At 35.3% G+C, this 23,898-nt stretch overlaps 4 protein-coding genes across 5 annotated transcripts; 3 read left to right on the plus strand and 1 right to left on the minus strand.

Moving 5' to 3' along the window:
* The first annotated feature begins 2,123 nt into the window (after positions 1–2,123).
* Positions 2,124–4,353, plus strand: LOC140809660 (mitochondrial dicarboxylate/tricarboxylate transporter DTC-like). Its single transcript, XM_073167359.1, has 6 exons — positions 2,124–2,354; positions 2,781–2,864; positions 3,233–3,594; positions 3,715–3,755; positions 3,914–3,932; positions 4,019–4,353. The coding sequence occupies exons 2-6, from the start codon at positions 2,839–2,841 to the stop codon at positions 4,147–4,149; spliced, it is 579 nt and encodes a 192-aa protein (XP_073023460.1). The 5' UTR covers positions 2,124–2,354; positions 2,781–2,838; the 3' UTR covers positions 4,150–4,353.
* A 1,101-nt stretch (positions 4,354–5,454) lies between these two features.
* LOC140809765 (ruBisCO large subunit-binding protein subunit beta, chloroplastic) lies at positions 5,455–11,065 on the plus strand. 2 transcript variants are annotated; one of them, XM_073167482.1, is made up of 15 exons: positions 5,455–5,645; positions 6,035–6,275; positions 6,365–6,490; positions 6,855–6,992; positions 7,084–7,179; positions 7,310–7,552; positions 7,677–7,911; positions 8,007–8,176; positions 8,266–8,343; positions 8,544–8,615; positions 8,707–8,811; positions 9,487–9,579; positions 9,746–9,838; positions 10,383–10,506; positions 10,613–11,065. In XM_073167482.1, the coding sequence occupies exons 2-15, from the start codon at positions 6,048–6,050 to the stop codon at positions 10,624–10,626; spliced, it is 1,815 nt and encodes a 604-aa protein (XP_073023583.1). In that variant the 5' UTR covers positions 5,455–5,645; positions 6,035–6,047; the 3' UTR covers positions 10,627–11,065. The 2 variants fall into 2 exon arrangements, with proteins under 2 accessions (XP_073023583.1, XP_073023584.1); XM_073167483.1 differs by lacking the exon at positions 5,455–5,645 and adding an exon at positions 5,653–5,670.
* Positions 11,066–12,366: 1,301 nt separating this feature from the next.
* Positions 12,367–15,549, minus strand: LOC140809767 (5'-adenylylsulfate reductase-like 5). The gene is made up of 4 exons (XM_073167484.1): positions 15,217–15,549; positions 14,225–14,406; positions 13,522–13,646; positions 12,367–12,987 (listed from the first exon to the last, which is right to left on the minus strand). The coding sequence occupies exons 1-4, from the start codon at positions 15,376–15,378 to the stop codon at positions 12,635–12,637; spliced, it is 822 nt and encodes a 273-aa protein (XP_073023585.1). The 5' UTR covers positions 15,379–15,549; the 3' UTR covers positions 12,367–12,634.
* Positions 15,550–19,527: 3,978 nt separating this feature from the next.
* LOC140810465 (subtilisin-like protease SBT3.18) lies at positions 19,528–22,823 on the plus strand. Its single transcript, XM_073168319.1, has 8 exons — positions 19,528–19,621; positions 19,971–20,126; positions 20,245–20,924; positions 21,009–21,076; positions 21,180–21,410; positions 21,711–21,828; positions 21,940–22,159; positions 22,249–22,823. Exons 2-8 carry the CDS (start codon positions 20,015–20,017, stop codon positions 22,821–22,823), a joined length of 2,004 nt encoding a protein of 667 aa, XP_073024420.1. The 5' UTR covers positions 19,528–19,621; positions 19,971–20,014.
* Positions 22,824–23,898: the final 1,075 nt, after the last annotated feature.

Here is a 23,898-nt window from a genome sequence, read left to right on the forward strand (position 1 = left end):
GCAAGCATCGCATGGAACTCCAAAATCTACAAAAGTCGTCGGCAAGTTAACATGATTTTGTTACGAGAAAAAACTTTAATTTATTATTATTTTTTGCTATGATTTATTTTTTATATTTAAAAAATATTATGAATATAATATTTAAAAGTTGACACGTTAATTTTGTGTATTAGCCGAAACTAATATAAAATTTTAATAATCTTAACATATAGAAGCTTGAGTCCTAGACTCCTAGTAAACCAGGTTCATTGCCAAATGCAATCATAAGAAAATATTTTGTTTGATTGTGTAATTGATTCGGTTATTCTAATTTTATTTCGTAATCAGTCCAATTAACAAAAAAAAAAATTGAAATAATTTTATTCTATATTTGTTAGGAACACCCACTTATCAAGTTAATCCATTAAAAATCAATATTGTTACAATCATACAATGATTTATTCAAATGAAAAATTCATTATTTTCAATGATGTCTTTGTGACAAATTCGTTCGGCGGATTTCAATCAGTGAGCACCGTTCGTTTTCAATCATGTTTCAATCGGAGTCCTTTTGATAACCTGCAGATTGTTTTCTTTCGATAACGTCATCTTTTTCAACCGATCAATAAATCACGACACTTTAAAAGTGTGTGTACCACAAGCAATTGAAAGTTTCGAAATCATAATATAAGTGATTATGTCAGGACCTGTTGCAGTAGATATCAATCAGTACACCAAATGAACATTAAGCGTTTTCTTCTAAAATAATATTGTCCTTCGACTGATGCTTTCACAACATGAAAATCATAAGAGATTTGATACTAAAAGCTCATTGATCTCTCCCGACCACACATGATCACTCTGAATATTTTTCAAATTGAATAAAAACTCCAATATATAGAGCATTTTATTGTATCAAAGACAAACACAATTTGTTCAAATCTTGCACATATCTTTTCATATAAATCAAGATATTTTTTTTTAAAAAAAATATATTTCAATGGTATATTCAAAAATCAAAATATATATTCAACAAAATATTTATTCAATTATCTCAAAATCATTAAATCAATATTTTAATTTTTTTTTTACAAAATAATCTTACAAATTAAACTAACTCAGTAAAATTAGAACAACTTATTTACACTGGTAATATTAATTAAGGAAGGATTAATAATGAATCAGAATAACTATAAATTGAATGGTGTTTTTAGGTAAATTTAATATTACTCTAAGACTACATTCGGTTAATATAATACTAATGTATCGACGCACGCGTTGAGTGCTTGTATAATTTTTTTTTATAATTCATTTTATTTATATTCAAATGAAGATCAAAATATATTGATAAGAAATAGTGAGAGACTACATTGTAATTTTGATATATAAATTAAAAAATAAAAAATGATCTCAATAGAACTATAACTTAAACCCCAAGAAACAATGATTCTATCCGCTGAACTACATATAACTTACTTCAAAATTTTAAAATTTTATTAATATATACAATTATTAAAACATACCATGACACCAAAATTAGTTATTATAAGTGTCTCGAACTTCATAAAATAGTATAGATATAAATAATATAGATTACGTGTAATAACATTTGAGCAGGTCTCTTGTGAGACAGTCTTTTGAATCTTATCTGTGAGACGAGTTAATCCTACCGATATTTATAATAAAAAGTAATGCTTTTTCGTGGATGACCCAAATATTAAATCTGTCTCACAAAATATGACCCGTGAGATCGTGTCACACAAATTTTTGTGGGACGATTTGTAAACCGTCGCTAAAATGAATGAGTCACTGATTCAATTTTAACGACGGTTTTAAAAACCGTGGCTAAGTTAATTTTAGCGACGGTTTTAATATGTATTCCATCGCTAACGTAGACCAGCGTACGTGCTGACGAAGTGCGGGCGCTGCTGACGTGAGCGCGGATTGCCGTAGTTTTGAAAATATTTTTTTTAACATTATTTTTGATTTTTTATTTTAACTTACATTATTTTTAAAAAAAACCCCAATTTTTGTTTTATTTGTTTATGTTTCATGTTTATTTTTGAAAAAACAAAGAATTGATTTAAAATAATCGGGGATTTTTATGTTTTATTTCGAAACACACCCATTCCTTCCGACAATACCATTTCTCACAAGCACAAAACAACACAAATTTCTATGTTCCGCTGCTCGTTCACCAATCACCAAGAGACCCGTTTTCCCTCTGCTCTCAGGAGAGGAGGAAGGAACTTTGAAAATGGGAGTGGAGAAGCCGAAATCGGCTGGAGTTTCTGGCCCTCTTTAAAGCCCTTCGCCAATGGCAGTATATCTGGTATGCTTGCTACCTGCGTAATCCAGCCCATCGCATGATCAAGGTATTCTTTATTATATTACACAACGTCATGGATTTGTCCGCATTGTTGGTTGTTCGAGATCTGGGTGTATTCGTTGTTTAATCTGGATGAAACTTATGTTCGTTTCAAATCTCTAGACCCAATGAGTCCTTTTCTATCACTAAAACCACGATTCTTGTTAATAGTTTAGTGGGGTTTAGGACCTGATCTGGGTAAGATTTAGATTTTTTTTAGTTTTACTGGTGCTTTATGTCGACCAAAATGCTATTGTGACTTCATGACGATCATGTTGTTAAAAGCTTGATCCGTAGGTTACTTTAGATCTGATGTTTACTAAATGTCTATGTTCTGAATGAACGACGAACCTGTTGACTGGGAAATCAAACTCTTTCGTGTCTGCGTGTGCTGAAGGGTGTCAATCTTTATATTTTATTTTCTCAATTTTAGGCGAGAATACAACTGGGCCACGGATCAGCTGGTGAGGTGACAAAGAACATGCTTGAGAATGAGGGCATTGGCACCTTTTACAAGGTATGTTTGTGAGAAAATCATGTGAATTTTATTTTTTTATGCCAACTTCTTCTTCATTATCACCTGAAAGTGAGATAATTATTAGAGGACGGTTGCTTGATTTCACATGGAAATCAACGTTTTTTTTTTGCAGGAGCTCTTAAAATGAAATGTCGAAGTGTGCTAATTTGTAATGGCGGGAGCTTTTATTGCCATGCCAGTTTAACGCTGCCATCTTAATTCATTAAGTTTTTTTTTTATCAAAATTTTTTATTTTTAACTGTCGGAACACAATGCAAATCATGCGTCACCAACATGTAGAAACCAAAATATGAAAACAGCTTAGGATTGTAACTAACCTGGAAAGAAACTATCCCGGTATATAATAGGATTTTAACCAATAAAGCATTAGAAGCCAATGATGGAAAGCCATTGCCACTACATCAGAAAGCTTCGTGTGGATTGATTGCTGGAGCAATTGGAGCAACTGTTGGCAGTCCTGTAGATTTAGCCCTCATATATATGCAGGCTGATGCAACATTTCCTGCTGCACAGCGGCGAAACTACACAAATGCATTTCATGCCCTTTATCGCATTTATGCCGACGAAGGAGTTTTAGCTCTGTGGAAAGGCGCTGGACCTACTGTTGTAAGGGCTATGGCGCTTAACATGGGTATGCTTGCTTCTTATGATCAAAGTGTGGAGTTCTTCAAGGACTCCCTTGGTTTCAACGAGGCTGCAACCGTGTTTGGTGAGATATTTTCTTGAATCATTACCAGCTTGCAGTAGTTTTATCTTCACTCCCTGACTTTGCATTATATTTCATTTTTTCTTCGTGGGTTAAATTTTGAAACTTTCCTACTCTTTTCAGGGGCCAGTACTGTCTCGGGATTCTTTGCTGCGGCCTGTAGTGTCTGCCCTTTGATAATTTTAAAAACCCAAATACAGTAAATGCAGCCAGATGCTGCTGGTAAATATCCATACGCTGGTTCTTTAGATTGTGCCATTTAAAAGCTAAAGTCATGAGGGCCCTTAAAATTCTACACTGGATTCCTAGTCTACTGTGTTAGAATTGCTCCGCATGTCATGGTACTCTTCTATCTATCTGCCAATCCATCCCCCACTCTCTCTGTGTGTGTGTGTGTTTTGTGATTTTTGATTTTGTCTTCTTGCAGATGACATGGATATTCCTGAACCAAATCCAGAAATTCCAGAAGTCTGCAGGATTGTAACTCAAAGCCGACATGCTTGTTCGTCGGAGTGGTGTTTTGATCCGAATAATGTCTTGACATGTTGTATCGATTAGTTTCTGGTTTTGGTGACTCACACCCCAAAGACGTGCGCTGATTTTTTCACAGCGATGATTTAAATTTTGTACTGGATTCAACTGAATCATATTAGGCCGGGAATTGGAGTTACTCGAATATCTGTCAAGTGATTTAAGATTACCACTGAATTTTGAAATCCGGGAAAAAATTTTGTTTCAGCAAGATAATCAATGTACTCTGGATTTGTTGCATCTTTTGGTTAATTATTTTGCTCGATTAGTTTTAAATATTCTTTTGCTTTTCAATTTTAGCGGTGAATGAGTGAGATCATGTTTAAAAATGCCGACTTCTACTAATTTGTCTATATTTCTATAATATTTTGGAAGAGCTTGTTGATCCCACAAATTCAGAACATTCTTTCAACAAATGACATTTTTTGGATAAACACTCGAGACGTCAAATGATGCAAGCCGTCTAACAAAAGAATAGGTATCTTGTGAGACGGTCTCACGAATTTTTATCTGTGAGACGGGTCAATCATACTGATATTCACAATAAAAAATAATACTATTAGCATAAAAAGTAATAATTTTTCATGAATGACTCAAATAAAAGATATGTCTCACAAAATACGACTCACGAAACGACCCTAACAAAATTTGCTTATTCATGTTCTCATCCTGTTATTTGTTTGGGAACTCTTATTGGTTACAAATGTAATTTTTATTTTAAAAAAATTGCAGCAAAATTCATCATTATTATTAATTTTTTTTTTAAAAAAATAGAGTGCGGAAAGTAATCGAGTCGAGCCGAACTAAGCCGAGCCGAACTCTTGAATGTTTGAGCTTTGTTCGTTTATAATCGAGCAGAGCTCGATCTTTATTTAACGAATATATGTATGGCTCACGAGCTTATTCAAGCTTTTATCGAGCCTAAACAAGCTTAATAAATATGAATTATACATTTAAATTTTCATTAAATTAATTAAAAAGTAAATTATATGTTTAAAGAAAAATATATTATTCTTATTAAAATTTGTAACTTTATTATAATAAATAAATTTAATAGATTTTTCTATATATTTCATAATATATGCAAAATCAATTAATTAAATATCAAAACTATTATTTTTCATCTAAAAAATTACTCATGAACTTACCAACGAACATGTTCACGAGCTAACGAGCCGAATACTGTGAAGCTTGAGTTTGATTTGTTTATCTTAACGAGCCTCATTAATCGAGCTCAAACGAACTTTTATCGAATCGAACTTCAAATAACTCACTAAAAATTTGATTCATTTACGTCCCTAAACGCACTCTGTGTGCAGAATTTCTAGTGTGTTCCCGTTCCATCAATAAAAGAATATGGACGGCTAAGATTGATTGAGATCAAGGACCAAAAAAATATCTACTCTATCCGCTTTGGCTACCACTCTACATAAACCCTCTTCTTGTTGTTCGCCAACTACGTATCCCACATATTCTTCAGCTACTACCGCAAACCTAGCTTCCAATTCTTCATTCATCTTCCGGTGAGCAATCTAATCGGTTTCTATGGTAAATTAATTTATGGGTTCTGAATTTTGAAGGTGATGCTGTTTTAATATTGGGTTTTACTTTTTTGGAAAATTGAGACAGTGATAATGATACTTATATTTATTTTTAGATAGATTCTGCTTTGATTCATGAAAATTGAGCTAGTGTGATCTTGTAGTCATTAGTTTTTTTATCAATGGAGTTTGTTTCTTGACTGGTTCTTTTGAGTAGAGATGTGATTATCGATAGATTGAACACTTCATTTCTGTATAGCATGTTGGAACCTTCTTGCCTTGGCATTGCTCTGCATTGACAAAACTTGCTGGTGTTATAATCTGAGGCATACATTTGGAAATAACACATCTTTTACCCTTCCCCATGCCAGGCGTAAGGAGCAAATGGCATCAACTTTTGCTTCTATTGGTTCCATGGCTGCTCCGGGAAACCGGGTGATGGATGAGAAGCTCACTGGTTCATCTGCTAGGTTTTCCTCGCTTGCTTCTATATCTTCTGGTTCACTTGGGAGACAGAAGAGCCTTCTACGGAGATCACGTTCTTTTCAAGTGACAGCTGCTGCAAAGGAATTGCTTTTCAACAAGGATGGCTCAGCTATAAAGAAATTGCAGGTGAGTAGGTGAAGTTTTTTCTTACCTTATTGAAGAATGAAGATGTCTTTACCTGAATGGCTATTGATTGATGGTTCTCTTGTTGTTAGAATGGGGTTAACAAACTTGCAGATCTTGTTGGTGTCACTCTTGGACCGAAAGGAAGGAATGTAGTCCTTGAAAGCAAGTATGGTGCCCCAAAAATTGTTAATGATGGAGTGACAGTGGCCAGAGAGGTACACGAGTCATGCACTCTTTTTGGTTTCGGTATGTCTGATATTATGGGATAGTAAATGAGTGTGCAAATTGGCCATGCTCTTCTTGATTTCATTTTGGATATTGTACTGGTGATTGCTGAAGTGCCTGAGGTTACTCTTTTTTGCACCTTGTCCTGCATGCCAATCATTGAACTTATTATAGTGAACTGGTGCCTTTGGAGCCATATTTTCATATTGGCATTGAGATGTTAACCGATTGATTTTCCAGGCTGTAACTAATATAAACGTACAAAACAGGCCGTGCTTATGTTTTCTTTGAACTTGTATCTTTTCAAGAGTTATGTTTGGTTTATGTGAAATCATTGTGTGGATGCACATATAGGTTGAGTTAGAGGATCCTGTGGAGAACATTGGTGCTAAATTGGTGAGGCAAGCTGCTGCGAAGACTAATGACTTGGCTGGGGATGGAACAACAACATCTGTTGTTCTTGCTCAGGGTCTGATCGCTGAAGGTGTCAAGGTATGTCTGAGCATTTTATGCTTATAGGTCTCCTTGACTATTTTTAAATGGACTCAATAAATTCTTTATGCACTTCTATCCATGACTTCAGGTAGTAGCAGCTGGTGCAAATCCTGTCCTTATCACTAGAGGAATTGAAAAGACTGCCAAGGCCTTGGTGTCTGAGCTGAAGTTAATGTCAAAGGAGGTAATCTATATTTGTGTTCTAGCAGTCTCAATTGATGTGTGGGGAAGAATTTCTTTGGTGTAATTGTTGATAAGTCAATAGATGGCTGAGAAATGAATGCTATGACAGTGAAACAAATGATCCATTGCAGGTGGAAGATAGCGAGCTTGCAGACGTTGCTGCTGTGAGTGCTGGAAATAACTATGAAGTAGGGAATATGATAGCTGAAGCATTGAGCAAAGTTGGTAGGAAAGGTGTTGTGACTCTTGAAGAGGGAAAAAGTGCAGAAAATAGTCTTTATGTTGTTGAAGGAATGCAGTTTGATCGTGGTTACATATCTCCATATTTTGTCACGGATAGTGAGAAAATGGCTGTTGAATTTGAGAACTGCAAGGTAGGAATATATATATATATATATATATATATATATATATATCTTTTTTGCAGGAAAGCTTTTTGATGTTCAAGAAGTGATGCTAAACATTTTTCTTGCCTGGCAATTGGATTTGCTATTGTAGTTATTACTGGTCGACAAGAAAATAACCAATGCAAGAGATCTTATAAATGTCCTGGAAGAAGCTATCAGAGGTGGATATCCTATCCTAATAGTTGCTGAAGATATAGAACAAGAAGCTCTGGGAACTCTCGTTGTGAACAAACTTAGGGGAGCGCTGAAGGTTGCTGCTCTCAAAGCTCCTGGTTTTGGTGAAAGAAAGAGTCAGTATCTCGATGACATTGCAATTTTGACAGGAGGTAACTTTATTTGATTTTTTTTCTTGCTTTATATATGCACATCTTGTGAGTTATGTGTGCTCTTTATTAACTAAGAAAGTCTATTCTTGATTCAGCAACTGTGATCAGGGACGAGATTGGGCTAACTTTAGACAAGGCAGACAAGGATGTTTTGGGCCATGCTGCCAAGGTGGTATTGACGAAGGATTATACAACAATAATTGGTGATGGAAGCACTCAGGAAGCTGTCAATAAACGTGTGGCTCAGATTAAAAATCTTATTGAGGTGTGTCTGTTTGCCTGCATGTCCACTGCTTTGTGGACTTTGCCGAATGCTCGTCTGAATGACTTGCCGGTGTATTATATTTCGAGCAGGTGGCAGAGCAAGATTACGAAAAGGAAAAGCTGAATGAAAGAATTGCAAAGCTTTCAGGAGGTGTTGCTGTGATCCAGGTTATTTTTGATAAAGGACTTTTACATCATCTTCAATGCGACAATTTTATGAGAAATGTTGAGTCATACCCTGGCAACATCATCTTCAATGAATGAATTATTATAATTTGCATCATCTTCAATGAAAGAATTACCTAATTTATGTGAGAAAGGCTGAATCATACCCTGGCAGCATCTTCACTATACAACTTGACTTTTAGGTTGGAGCACAGACTGAAACTGAACTGAAGGAGAAGAAGCTCAGAGTAGAAGATGCTCTCAATGCAACAAAGGTAAGCAGCATCGATCAAGTTTGAATGCCATTCTCTGAGTCTCTAGTGGTTTGGGTGCGTGTCTAATATTATTCATTTAATTAACTCACAGGCAGCTGTTGAGGAAGGAATTGTTGTTGGAGGTGGATGCACATTGCTGAGGCTTGCATCCAAGGTTGATGCTTTTAAGGAAACTCTTGAAAATGACGAGGAGAAGGTAGGAATTCTATAATTTTACTATTTGAAAACTATAGTGCACTGTGCACAGATACTTTACAAAATATGTTGCACGATGTTGGACTCAAATGTAGCACACGTGCATTCTTGGACGTATTGGTTACATGTCCGACGTGCTATGTGTCTTGTCCCATAATTAAATAAAAAATGAAGGAACACGTTGTGCAGATATGTGTATGGACCATGTCTGATATCATTGGGAATTTAGAGATTTTTTTGGAAACTAAAGGGAATATGTGCACGCGCATACACGTATATATCTTACTTCTTAAATCACATATATCTTGCCTCTTAAATCACCTGTTCTTTTATTCACATTAAAAGCCTAATAAACAGTTTGTCCCTAAACCTAACATTTATTTCCTTCACTGGATAATTGAAGTATCTTTTTTTATACATATTTTTAACATATTTTAGATAGATAGTGATTTGCAGCTTGGGACCAGAATTTTTTTATATACATCTCGTCCTATGATTTCTAAAGAATATGTTTCTGTTGTTGTGCCCTTGTCTTTTGTTCGTGACTGTGTGTTATTTTTTGTGAAATGATGTTGGATGACACTAGATTTCATAGAAGGGTGCCGATTTTATCACCGCTGTATTTGCATCATCATGAAGGTTTTAACTTATGATTTATTCTATTTCAATTTTGCAGGTTGGAGCAGACATTGTCAAAAGAGCTTTGAGTTACCCATTGAAATTGATAGCAAAAAATGCTGGTGTTAATGGAAGTGTTGTTAGTGAGAAGGTACATGAAATTGATTAGCCGTGGTCTGCTCAGTGGATTAAAAAACAGAATAGTTTCATTGGATTTTCCTTTCGCACTTGCACTCACGTGGACACACGTGAACACAATCTTCTGTGACTACATACCACAGCCAAACTCAGATTTTTGATCTTGGCTTGTGTCTCAGGTGCTATCTAGTGACAATCCTAAATATGGGTACAACGCTGCTACTGGACAATACGAAGACCTAATGGCTGCTGGGATAATAGATCCAACTAAGGTAAGATGTTTTACTCGATCGCTTCCACAAATCCAATCTTGCGTTTAGCAGCTACAATCAACTGAAATAATTCTTTGGGAAAAACGAAGAGGGGAATTTAAAATTATCTGAAGATATAAAAACTTTCTCCAGCTTGAGAAAGACGAGTGCTTTTAAAAAAGTCCAATATGATGAATGATGTGATTTATGTAATGATTGGTTGCTGTCTTCCTGACGAGGAAGATACAAGATATTTCTGTCCTTGATGTTGGGATCTTTCTTCCTAGAGTTTCGTATAGCATTATTATAGCTGTAAACTGAGATGTATGCACCTAACAATGCCACAGTGGTTCTGGATTGTCATTGAGGCGTGATGAATTTAGCTGTCTTAACTTTACAACCCAGCTCTCTTTCAACCAGCTGTTTTGTTTAATCTTTTGGAAGGAGCTGTGATGTTTAACTATTGTTCTTCAAACTTCTGTGGATCCTTTTCATGCCTCGGTTGTCCTGAATTCTAATTTTAATATTTTCTGAAGCTTGATGAGTTTCCATCTATTTGATGCAGGTGGTCAGATGTTGCTTAGAACATGCATCATCTGTGGCGAAGACGTTTTTGATGTCAGATTGTGTAGTTGTCGAGATCAAGGAGCCTGAGCCAGTTGCTGCAGGGAACCCAATGGACAATTCAGGTATGCATTTTTAGTTGTAACAAACACCTCTACAACTCCAGTACATATTCATTCTTTATTGAAACAAGTGAGGTCACTAAACTTTGTGTCTACCCTTTTCGTTCAGGCTACGGTTACTAAGCACAAGGAGCGTTGAGAAGAACTGATGAATGTGTTTCACGATCTCTAGAAGTTGCAGCTTATACTGGAAAATTTTGTCGGCAGACTTGGACTTTAGGTAGCTTGGAATTTTGTGAGTTTTATTTATGTAACTGTGTTTGAGAAAAAAACGATTAATCAAATGTTCAGCAAGATGAGCTCAGTTGGAATCAGCGATTGGGCACTTGCAGTTCAATGTGCCAAGAAAGGCATCGTGTTTCTGGGAAATCGAGTTAATAGTTGGGCAATAGTCTCATGTGAAACTATGATTTTCTTTTTTTTCTTCAAAACAGAAGCCGCATCTCCAATCTTAGTAAACACAAACTTATAGATTTTAGAATCGCATTTTTCCACTTAACGTTACGATTGTTCCAATATGTTTTTATATATTTGGCCTTAAATTTATGTTGTTTATGCATTATCTCATCTGTCGTTAGGCCTGAAATTAGTGGAAGACACAATGGAGACAAGAGAAAGTGAGTATAAGTCGATCAGAGTGTAAAACACAAGTATCCGTAGATCTCTTGTTAGCTTAATATACGTCGAAAGAACCTGAAAAACCTAATCTTTATTAAAAAATACTTATTATTTATACTTCGATCCTGACTCGTAAAACCAAAACTTCAAAAAATCTAATCTTCAATTAAAAATACTTTTTTATACCTGCCTTCCGACTAATGCCTGATCTCGATACTTCTTATTTTTAAACGTTGGTTCTGAGTATGTGTAGTGTTATCCAGAGAGTTTTGTTAGCCAATATAAATTGGAAAGTAAGATTCGAGATGAACGGATAAATCAATGGGCTGCAGTATACAAGATAAACTCAAAAGTAAACAATAAAGATTTGTCTTCTAGTACGAATCGAAGGGAGCCGGTTAATCAGTGACACCGATCCTGCAGTGTAAACTCAGAGCTAGAAACAACTCGAGGAACTTGAAAAGAGAGAATGCAAGAAAGCTGAGTACAAAATGAAATCGAGGCTTGTAACAGAAAGCGATGCTTTGAGAATTACGATGGACATCTGTTTCCCAATATGTAATGACAGACATAGTAAAATCTTAGTACAAAGTGATTAGATTGTGGGGGAGGTGGAGCTGAATGTTGTCACCGAATAATATGATAAATGAGGCAAGTAATAGAAGGAATAGTTGAGAAACTATTGAATGGAACAGAGGATTACAATGAGTGTCTTGTTTCTCAGGATAAAACGGTAAAAACTTAGTATATATACATATATAATATATCTATATTTATATCCATGAGTACTGATATTTTATTGCCCATTGCATGGTTAACGTTATTTACAATTTGTCTTTTTGTTATTAATCACTATGTCTCAAATCTTTCATTCTCTCTCTCACATAAAGAGAGTTACCAAATTAATATAATACAAAATACACTCATTGTTTTTTTCTTTTTAAAATTATTTTTGTGCCAAAATTCAAACGTCGTTCGTTTTTATTCGTATACACCAATGATTGAGAAATGACACCAAATATTTCTCAAGAACCGTTGTCATATCAAAAAACATTCTTTTCACGAATGAAAAACAGAAATATCACATTCGGGTTTAGCATCAATCGATTTTCAGACAATCCCGCCTTTGCAAAATATCCCCGCTGGGGATTTTTTAAAATTGTGTTCCAGTAAATATCCCATTCCTTAGCAAATCAATGATATAGTTCTATCGGAGGATATTCTTTTCAATTGCCCAAGTCACCAAAAAGCAAAATCCCAACCCCAAGAATTGGACAGCTTCGTGGGACTTCTGTCCATTCACTTGCACGCTGTACAATCGAGTGCATATGTGGGAAAAAAAATTCCTAGGCTACCGGACTAAAGCTTAGTAGAGGTGAAATAAAACCGAAGTACGGTGGTTGTTTGTCTTGTCGCTTAATGATACATCGAATTCTACAGCTCATCTGTTTCAGAACGAGTAGAAGACTGGCATAAAAGGTACTCAAAAGGCAATACCCTTGCACAAGGAAACTTAGGCCAGTGATGGTGCCCAGACTCGAGCATTTCTAGCTCCTTTATGGAAGTTCCTAGTGTTGAACAGGTTGAACTTGCTCCAAACTCTCTTGATGTCGATTGGGTGTAAAACATGCCCTCCAAAAATACCCAGAGTTAGATGACAGACACATGCCACCCACAGTGCCTTCATACAAGATGCAATTCCTGGGAAGATATATAAAGAAGCCCTTGTTAAGACAAACACTATAGATAGTAGTAGATACGGTTCTCTCGAAAACTTTTCCTTCAATGACATTCCATTCCATAGCTGAAACAAGTTCAGATCATTCTTCATTTCATCTTCAGCCAAATTCACCACTGGGTCCAACCCTAAGCAGAGAAAGGATTTGTGAATGAGAGGAGGAAACGAATCAAATCCAAAACTTGATTGAAAATATTGCTCATAATTCATGGTTTACAAGCGTTGCAGCAAAAGTAAGTTCATAGAGCGCAAGGATTCTCCTTTCAAGGACAAACAAGGCCGATGGAAAATGAAAAGTTACTAATTTCTAATCTTGCTTGAAAGACCCCCGGCCCCACATATATACTCTCAACAGCAATTCATAGCATGTAAAACTCAGTAGCATTTAATCTAATGAGTTCATCCATACATGTCTCCAACAAAAGAAACAAGATTATGAAACAAATTGAAAAAAGTCAACTTCCAAGCTCATAAATTCAGATGAATAAAGTTGGAAAATGTTGAACATCACCCAAGATCTCAAAGTTCAGGACGAGAACACATTTAGCTAGCTTCCCAGATATTTTTCCTTCAGTCGTCATAGGTTGCAACAGATAGAATAACTATACCATGAACACAAATCAATAGCAAGAAAAAGACAAATATTACACTGCTGGTGCTACCTGTAGCTCTTTTATAAAAACTTATGACTGACTGGAGATCTTTTGGACCTTGATATCTCATTCGCATTGTTGGATGTACAATCAGCAGTGAGGGCACACTATGAATTCCATATCTAGAGAAAACACTGAAAAAGAGAACAACCAAGTTAAATTCAGGCATTGCTACAACTTAAATGCAGAAAATAGGTCATACACCAACTGGAGGTGTACATGTGTTTATGTCTCCTCAACAGAGAATGGATAAATTCATAGTACATGAAAAAAGGAGATCCATTATTTGATGACACAAAACACTCCCATAAAAATATATTCGCAGCTGTCGTCATTAAAATACTCACAAAATTATAAATAACTACATTATGGTCCAAATAAAATTCAAGAATAATTAAAACGGTGCAAAGTTCCAGCAAAGAACAGTCATCCATTATTGGACTTGGGTAATCTCAATGTTCGGCGGAATATTTGGTCAACGTTCGCACTATTTGTTACAAGTTTTATAGAGGTATGACTTCTTGGGACAAAGAAGTAACGAGTCCTTCGTAGGTACCAGAGGAGGCACAGAACATATGAAAATATACAATGCATATATCTACAACAGTCCTCAGACATCATGGGATTGGTAAATCTCGCACAAAACTGGCGCTTTGAAGATTGAAAGCATGCAATGATAAATCACATCGGTATTGATAAAAAAAACACCCACCTAGGCATGACTGAAGATTGCTCAATAACAAGATGTTTGATCTGCGGATACAGGGAACTGAGAGTACTAAACCGCGAATAAAAGATGCTAGAGAAAGGACACCAGGAAGCATAAATCAGCACAGCAGTGAATCCTTTATTTTCTCCACCGCTCATAAATTTTTCAAATGATCCTCCATCCACCTTGTAATTACATAAACTATATAAATGAGTAGTTGAAAAATAGAAAACCATAAAGCTGCACATCTATATAAACAAACAAAAAAAGAAAGTCCAATTAATATTTAAGTTTCACAAAAGAAACATCCAAACCACTTGTGGTTAGTGTAGGCGTTGCCATCCCGTAGCGGCGTAGCATAATTAATTTTATCACGATCATGGTTGTAAGATACGGAAACATTTACCCAGGAAAAAAAAAACTTTCAAAAACTGTCCGCTGTTAGAGATAATTCTTCATTCAATTTTTTAACGATAACACTTTTGTTAATCGAGCAGCATATTTTAGCCCATCTTTGTAGCTGGGTGCTACTTCTAAAATTTTAAATGAATGAGATCTTTCTAGTTTCGTCATGACATTTAAATCAGTTACCCTAGCTGGAGGTCAGGAATACAGGTAGTAACCATCTTGGCAAATGAAAACTGCGGATTATTTCAAAACGTTAATTATCGCGACACCTACTAAATAAAGATATCGGTACTTCTACAAAAACAAGATTAAACACTCGAATTTTTCATCTTGATTTCAAAACCAGGTTGCGGCAAAAAGAATAAATTTATATTGGCTGAAATAGCTCATAAATTGTCATATTTTACCCCAGAATCTTCAGCTCAAGGAAGAAGCTTTACAGCACCGATTGACAATCATAATCATTATTAAGATACCCTCGAAAAACCCTCAAAAGGATGAAAATCAGCTTACAGAAGCAAAAGAAACAAGGAGGAAAAAACACCAACTACTAACTAAAAGTTCAATAAATAAACAACTAATAATACCATGAATGGAGTAGATGACGAGGGGATCGACAACGGGCACCGAAAATTAAGATGGTGAAGAAAAGTTCTGATTTGACGATCAGAAGTGGTCGACGATGCAGCCACCGCTCGAAACGTGGATGCAACTAATACGCAAATCAACATATTTCGGCATTTTTCCATCGGAGCTCCAACAAATTTCAACTCTGATGATTAGTACAGCAGCCACTTCCGATACGCAAGCACCTTAAAAATCAAAGATCCCTTCCGATCGCAGCATAATTCAAATTGTTTGAAAAGTTCCGATGGTTCTTTTTGTTTATGCGATCCGCCAGTCTTCATCAGCGACTTCGAATTTTTATTTAACTGCAAAATTGCCATTTACGCGGTCCTCACAGTGATGGGCCGGGCGGGAGGTTCAGTGATGGGCCGGGCCGGTTTCCCCATAAGTACCCAAATTCAACACACCTCCTTGTAAAGAGATCATTCTAGATAACTAGTTATAATAATACAAAAATGCATCTTTTAATTTAATATTAATTTTACATTAGTTTGTAACAGTATTTATTTTAAAAAAATAAACGATTTATTGATATAATTTATTGTTCAATATTTGTGTTTGTTCCCTAAAATAATTAAATTTAAGGTGTGTGTGTTTTCTAATCTATTATATCGGTTAATTCAGTTCGGTTACGATTTTCAAAATTCTGAAATCGGTTAATCAAATTAACCGATATAATAAATAAAATTTTTAATAAATTTTATATATATTTTAATTTTTAATTTAAAAATCAATCATAATTCTACTATATGGTCGGTTTGGTTATAGCTAAATATTTCGGTTCGGTTCGATTCCGTCACTAATCGAACCGACCGAATACTCACCCCTAGATCTGGTCATTACGTAGTGAACGATCTATCTCTTTTCTCATTATTTATTTTTAAAAAAATTGGACGACAAGATTTTTTTGGTCATGATATAATTTTTAACAAATGAAAATTGATTTTAAATTTTTAAAAATTGTAAAAAAAAAACAAATAAATCAGAAAAACTATAAAATATCTTAATTATGTGTAATTTTATTTTTTAAATTTTATTTTAATTATTTTGTTTTAAAATAAAAAGTTATTTAATGAAATAAAAAAAAAATCATATTTAAAGATATATCTTGAAATGAAGTTATCAGTGGAGTTACAAACTTCAACCTTGAACATGCTCTTATTTCAAAAGTAAATTGAACCAAAATATTTAAAGGAAACATAGCCCTTCGATAGGAGGTTTTGGAAGCGTGGGAGAAGGAGAACATGGTCTTATGATGGCCATGGATATGATGATGTTGATTGTTAAATGGACATTAATTAATTCCTTAAACGTTATTATATATGCTTTGTTTTGTCTAATTGTCTTTAGTCCCCTTCGAGTCGTTTTATTCCCTCTTTTTTTCATTCATGAGTTAGATGCTTCGTATATAGTAGTTACTCTGTACACACGATGCGTGCGTGTACAATCTTTTTTATCATTATCGATGGACTAAAGTGAAATTTGATAAATTATAGAGGAACTAAATTGATATTTGAATGGTTGAAATAAAAAAAAAAACAAAAAACAAAAGTGTTTGGAAAAAAAAAGTCGGTGTCTTCTCTAGGTAGTTATTATCATGTCCTCACACTTAATAATATAGTATAGAAGTATAGATAGTATAGATTATCAAAAGATTACTACAAATTATGATATTGTTAAATAAAATTAATTTTAGTCTCAGGGCATTTTGCCATGGCTACCTGTCGGTAATAGGACCTACATAATTATTTGTTTTCTCTCTTTTTATTCATTCTCTTATTACTATATTTTACATCGCAAATAAATGAAGAAAAAAATAAAAGGAAACGTATATAAAGTGGTGAATATATATATATATATATATATACAAGGGAACTCAAATTCAAGAATTGAATAAGACAAATTTCTTTTAAACATTGGTTTGGAAGAAAATAATCGAAACTGAGCTGAAACTGACTGACAAGTTTTTATAAATTTATAGCTGATTTCCCTAGTTTGGTCAAGTCAGTTTAAGCGAACCGAACTTTTAATTTGCACAAATCTAGCTCATTACCAGCATGGATGCTTCCTCCCTCCAGATATACTTAATATGTACATGAATAGTTCCTCTCTGTTTTGTTAAGTTTGAGTGTAATGTATTAGATACAGACATACATGAATGCATACTTGTAGCTAGCAGCAAATACCAAGATGCAATAGACTCTCCTGGCTCCGCCCGTTTTTGGACCAGTGGTAACTTTCTTGAAGAATCCCATTTTCATGAGCAAAATATCATTTGAATGATCACATTTGCATGTTGCATAAGAACCTTAGATTCTCCAAGATATGCAGCATTCAGTTGATTAACTGTTAGTTGAATTTGAAGTGGCTAGATTTGTACTGTGCCTCAGGTGCTGAGGTATACAATTTCATTTACATAAAAGTAGAAAACTGTTATGTCAAGTAACCTATTCTAACATCTGAGTAGGAGAGCAGGATTTTTAGTCCTTTTAGTTCAGTACAAAGTTTTCTCTGGTTGCATTAAAAAGTGCAATGCTGAGCAATGCAAAGATTACCTTCGAAAAACAGTATCAAGATTCAAGCCAAATGCATATTCTTAATCATAAAGCTATAGATATGATTTCATATATCAGTTAGCAGTTGCAATATGATAAAAAAAATTACCTTAATAGAAATGAATTGAGACAGACAATTTTAGGCTTGCAGTAAAAGTTAATGCTCACACAAGCTAACTGCTTGCGTACGTAGGATCACTTCGATTAGATCATTATGAACGTATATGAAATGAAATCACACCACTCCACAAGAAGGAACCTCACAAACTAAAGCAAAACATTTCGCTTGTAGGCTCAATGATGTGTAGTTCATTCTTGCAAGTTGAAAATTAGCGTGCCGTAAAAGAATGCAGAGCGATTGTGCAACGCAAGACGCTTAATTCAAGGGGGAAAAAAAATCTAGCTATCTAGACAATGATGTCTTTTGGTGCATAAATTTCATGTAACGTGAGAGCTATTGTCTGTGTGGGGCGATTCTTAGATGTCTAGGATTGTTGCAAAAAAGTGCATCTTGATGCAATATGTACTAAAGCAGACTGCTGATTATGGAAGTATAACTAAATCGTGACTTGGGTTTGATCATATTCATGATCAGAGCAACACGTAAACATATTGTAGTAGACACTCATAATCTGGCCTATAGATGTATTCGTGGAGGACAATACTGGAAAATGCCCATGAGTGCAGGCTACACCTATTATATGTGATATGCATTTTAATTTGTTACTCCTAAGTGGTAAGTGTTTGATTCTAGCTAGCCTCAAAAAGTAGAAAAACATAGAAATAGCCTAAAATAGATAGGTGTATGATGCCACTTGATTGTCACTAATTCATGTTGGGTCTATTGGTAGGTTTAGTATCAACCTTGACCGTTGAAGTGTTCTCAGGAGTCGAGGAAAGTAATTTTGGTTATAAAATAAAAACAAAGTAAAGGGCTCCCTAGAAATGAGTAAAATTTCCATTTTTTTCATGCTGATAAATTTTATGTACTTTTGGCTTCCAGAGGTGATCAGCTCAGAAGGGCATATGTTAACCTTTTTAGCTCCATTTTGGGTGACAATCCCCTGTTCTTTGTCGGTACCAATTCTAAGACCAAAAAAATGCAGATGCAAATGCCTTTCCTTTAAAAATTAATGAAACTCACATGAATTATACGAATGCGTATATGCAGAAGAAATGAGAGTGGGAGGAGTAAAGGTTATTTTTTAGTTGGGAGGAAAGTGTTGTCATAGTAATTACATGAAAGGTAGGTGTACTAAAACACCAGTCAGCCTAATTTATTTTCCCTATTTATATACCTCTTCATTCGATATTCTCCCCCATGCTTTTGTGCACTGAGGCAATGGCTACTTCTTTTCATGGTTTTTTGACTCTGTCGTCCCTCTTACTTTTACTTCATTCGATTCACTCAACATCTACTAGTCATGTAATTAAGTCGCTTATATATATATCGCCTACATAATTTTGTGCTTCAACTATATATTAAACTTGGTCTCATTTTGAATTTGTTTGCTTCATGTTTCTCACAGGTTCACATTGTCTACTTAGGTCACAACAGTCAAAACCATGATCCTTTGGTTGCGACGGAATATCATATTCAGCTTCTCGCTGTTGTCTTTCAAAGGTCCCTTAATCATATCCAACATTTTTCTGATTTCTCAGATTAACACGCCTTTTGTCAACTTTTTCTAACCCCAATTATACTTATTTAGCAAAGAAAAAGCAGAGGAAGCCATCATCTACAGCTACAACCGCGCGTTCTCAGGCTTTGCTGCGACTCTTGATGCAAGGCAAGCAACGGCTCTAAAGAGTACGCAGTAACAAGCTCCCAAACACTAAAATCTTTGTGTGAATCTATCATCTAAGCATGTGTAGATCAAGCAGTTGCATGTGCATATTGTACTGCATAGGTTCCACAATATGTGGTGGAGTGATCACAATATATAACTTTGAGATTTCTTACTCGTAAGTCGTGACATAGAATAGTCTGTCGATCCGGCATGTGCTCTTTTGTTCGGATTATGGCCCAATACATCACATGCACACCCAGGATATGAAGAAGTTATCATGCAACATGATATATACACAAAAGTGCTCATCATAATCTATCCATGTGTGTGTAATATATATGTATGTATGTATGTGTCTTAATGATGCAGATACAAGAGGAGTTATCTCTGTGTTCAAGAGCAAAACACTGCAGATGCATACAACAAGAAGCTGGGATTTTATGGGTCTTACCCTGGATCAAAGTGAAGGAACTCCACTACAACTTGCATATGGTGATGATATCATTGTTGGAGTTTTTGACTCAGGTAGTCCCATGGGCCACGACAATGATAGAAGTAGAAACATTTTTTCTTGATACTCATATATAATTCAATACTATTATTGTATGAAATTGGCTCGTAAATTGGTATGGAAAAATTTAAGGTATCTGGCCAGAATCTCCTAGCTTCAAGGAGGAACCACGGATGGGACCTATACCAAAGCATTGGAAGGGAGAATGTGTCGCAGGGGAAGAGTTTAATCCCAAAAAGCATTGCAACAAGAAACTCATAGGAGCACGTTATTACCTCAGAGGATTCGAGAAAGAATTTGGGAAGATTAATAAGACAAAAAATTTCGAATATGTATCACCTCGTGACGCTGTTGGGCATGGAACACACACGGCTTCAACAGCAGTAGGATCGAGAGTGAAAAATGCTAGTTTATACGGTTTTGCACGGGGGATTGCACGAGGAGGAGCCCCCAGGGCTAGGCTCGCAGTTTACAAAGTATGTTGGAACGTAAGTCACGAAGCAAAGTGCAGGGAAGAAGACGTTTTGGCAGCTTTCAATGACGCGTTATGCGATGGAGTACATATTATATCGGCATCTATTGGTAGAAGTAGGCCACCGTTGCAGGAATTCTTTGCATCAGATTTTGATATTGGCTCGTTTCATGCCATGCAATTGGGTGTGAGTGTGATATTTTCAGCGGGTAACAGCGGCCCGGATCCGGGCCTTGTGGTGAATGTTAATCCATGGAGCATCTGTGTTGCTTCTTCCACCATGGATCGAACTTTTCCGACCAAGATCCTTTTGGATGATGACGACAGCCGCTATTTTACTGTGCGTCCACTAGTAGCATCTCACTGACCGTACTAAAACATACCGTACCTATACATATTATAATCCATTGTCATGGCTGTGCAGGGTGAAGGTTTGATACGCAACCACATCAGTGGAAAATTAGCAAAAGCCATAGATTATTTCAAAGGCGGGTACGTATGCCATTTGATCGACCCCCTCTCAAATAATATTCATATTGTGTTATCAATTGAAAGTTGCCTTGTTTTAACTGGATGTGTATATGCACGTATATAGGAGTTGTACAGAAAAAGCCTGGAACAATACTTATGTATCGGGTATGGTCCTCGTCTGTTTCGTGGCCGATGGAGGACTCGATTGTGAAGATGCAGAGTACGCAGCATATCTAGCCGATGCATCGGCACTCATATGCGTGCAACCATTAACCAGGCCGGTTGCGGCTCTCAGTATAATCCCCGTCGTACGCATGGATGTCATTCAAGGCACCAAAATCTACCGATCAGCCGAGTGAGTTAGTCAATTAGGACAAAATTTACTAGCTCGAGAACCCGTGATATTCCATGCACGTATGCCAAACTTTCAAAAATATTCAAGAATGACGTATTGCATATTTGCATTTGATTTACAAAGTATCACGCATAGTTAAAAAGTTTATAGATTTAATCAGTCATTATTTGCCTATTCTTCATAATAACTGATGATCAATCAAACATATCATGCAAAACTTTGTGTGTATTGCTTGATTCATAACATAAATATATACTAAAAAAAATCTGATTTTTTGAATGAAATATATGCGCAATGAAGTGACATAACAGTGCGGATCTTTCCAAGTGAAACGGCCTTTAAAAGTTCACCAGCGGCACCGGTGGTTTCGGAATTTTCTTCTCGAGGGCCAAGCTCAATTTCTCCAGATTTTCTGAAGGTGATATATTACTATGCACCCTGTGTATATATAATCTTCAAGTTATCATATATTAATATGTATATGATCAAACTTATACAACGAATTATTTCGTATGATGCATGGATGCAGCCAGATATTAGTGCACCAGGGAGCAACGTATTGGCAGCATGGCCTCCACGTATTCCTCCATTAATATCAATATTTGAATTTGATAATAGCTCAGTCGCCTGGAAATTCGACTCGGGGACATCCATGGCTTGCCCTCATGTCTCCGGTGTCGTCGCACTCCTTAAATCCGCGCATCCACTCTGGTCCCCTGCTGCTATTAGATCCGCTATCATGACCACTGGTAACCAACGACTTTTGTGCTGTGGCTAGCTAGAATAGTTCTACGGTACTTTTACGTATTGGGATTGACATATTAATTTGATTACACAGCTTACAATGCTGACATAACTGGTGAGGCAATATCAGTTGAAGGAACAACAAAATCTGCTGATCCCTTTGACATAGGTGCTGGCCACATAAATCCAGTGAAGGCCTTAGATCCGGGACTAATCTACGATATGACAGCAAAAGACTACATCGTTTTTCTCTGCAACATAAACTACACCGACGAACAAATACGATCCTTGGTCATGACCGACACATGCACGAGATGCCCGAGCAAATACCAACCAAACTGGAACATAAATTACCCTTCGATCACCGTTCTTAATCTCAAACAGGAGACCACTATTAAGCGGACAGTCCGTAACGTTGGGCACAAGAAGACAACGATATATTTCGTTAGCATCGTGAATCCGAATGGGGTCGAGGTCATGGTCTGGCCAGAAATCTTGATATTTTCTGCTTTCAGAGAAGAAATAACATACTTCGTGACATTGAAACCATTGAAAAACAGCGGAGGGAGATATGATTTTGGTTCGATTACTTGGTCCGACGGTTTCCATCGTGTGAGGAGTCCCCTCGTTGTTCAAGTCAATAATACTATGAATGACCTAAGTATTTGAGTGATATGGTATGATTTGATGAAATTGGCACTGGTGTTGGTGCCTGATTCTATCATGCACGAACATGTATTGATCCTAATTAAAGACTTGAAAGTATTCTATATAAATTCCTCGTAACGAACCTTCTTTTATCGGTTAGAGATGACAATGAGTCTAGTTAAGTTGTTATTTGAACGAACGGGTTTGGAATTGGGTGATGGGTCGCGTCTTATAGAACCTGATTCGTTTTGGACCTAAACCAATTCGTTAGCAAATATATTATTGTAAAAAAAAAAAAAGATCATATAACAGTCTACATTTATAACAATACAATAAAATATATCATTTAAAAGAAAATTGTAGAACATTATTGCTTATTTATAGATTATTATTCAAACTCTGATCAACTTGTTTTAATATACTAGTAAGTAACACATGTGTTGCACGTGAAGCACGTATTATTTAAATTCATTAAATGATCTCTATATTTGAAAATTTATTAACTGAAATGATATTTCAAAAAACAAAGATTCAAGTCTAATTCGTTTTCCTTCATAAAGACTCATCTGTTTGATACACAAATTGAGCTATAAAAAATGATAATATATATTTGTGAAATGATTGTAATTCAAATCAATGTATACAATGTCACTTCATTATAAATGAAAATTTAATCTTATAACTTCATTATTCTCACATCTTTTTTTTTTATATATTTCTTGTTTCATATATGCCTTTCGTAATTTTTATAAAGATATCATTAAAATTAATTATAATATATATTTACATATACGTAAAAAAAATGTTATTTATTCATATAATTTTGAAATATTTGGTTTAGTAATTTTAGTAATAAATATTTTTCACGATATCGTTAATAAAAAAACGGTTATTCAAAGTACAATAAGTATATTCACCTTAGTTGTGTTTATCTCTTCTCTTTTTTTTCCAATTTCATATACATTTACCTAATTATTTTTTAGAATTTTTTTTTGAATTAAATAAGTTAATGTTGTGAAATCAATAGATTAAAAATCTATTGATCCAAACACGATTTAAATGCCGAAACTCAAAAGGCAAAAAACCCAAAAACATT

Source organism: Primulina eburnea, chromosome 13 (genome assembly GCF_022965805.1).
Source record: "Primulina eburnea isolate SZY01 chromosome 13, ASM2296580v1, whole genome shotgun sequence".
NCBI classification, from domain to species: domain Eukaryota; kingdom Viridiplantae; phylum Streptophyta; class Magnoliopsida; order Lamiales; family Gesneriaceae; genus Primulina; species Primulina eburnea.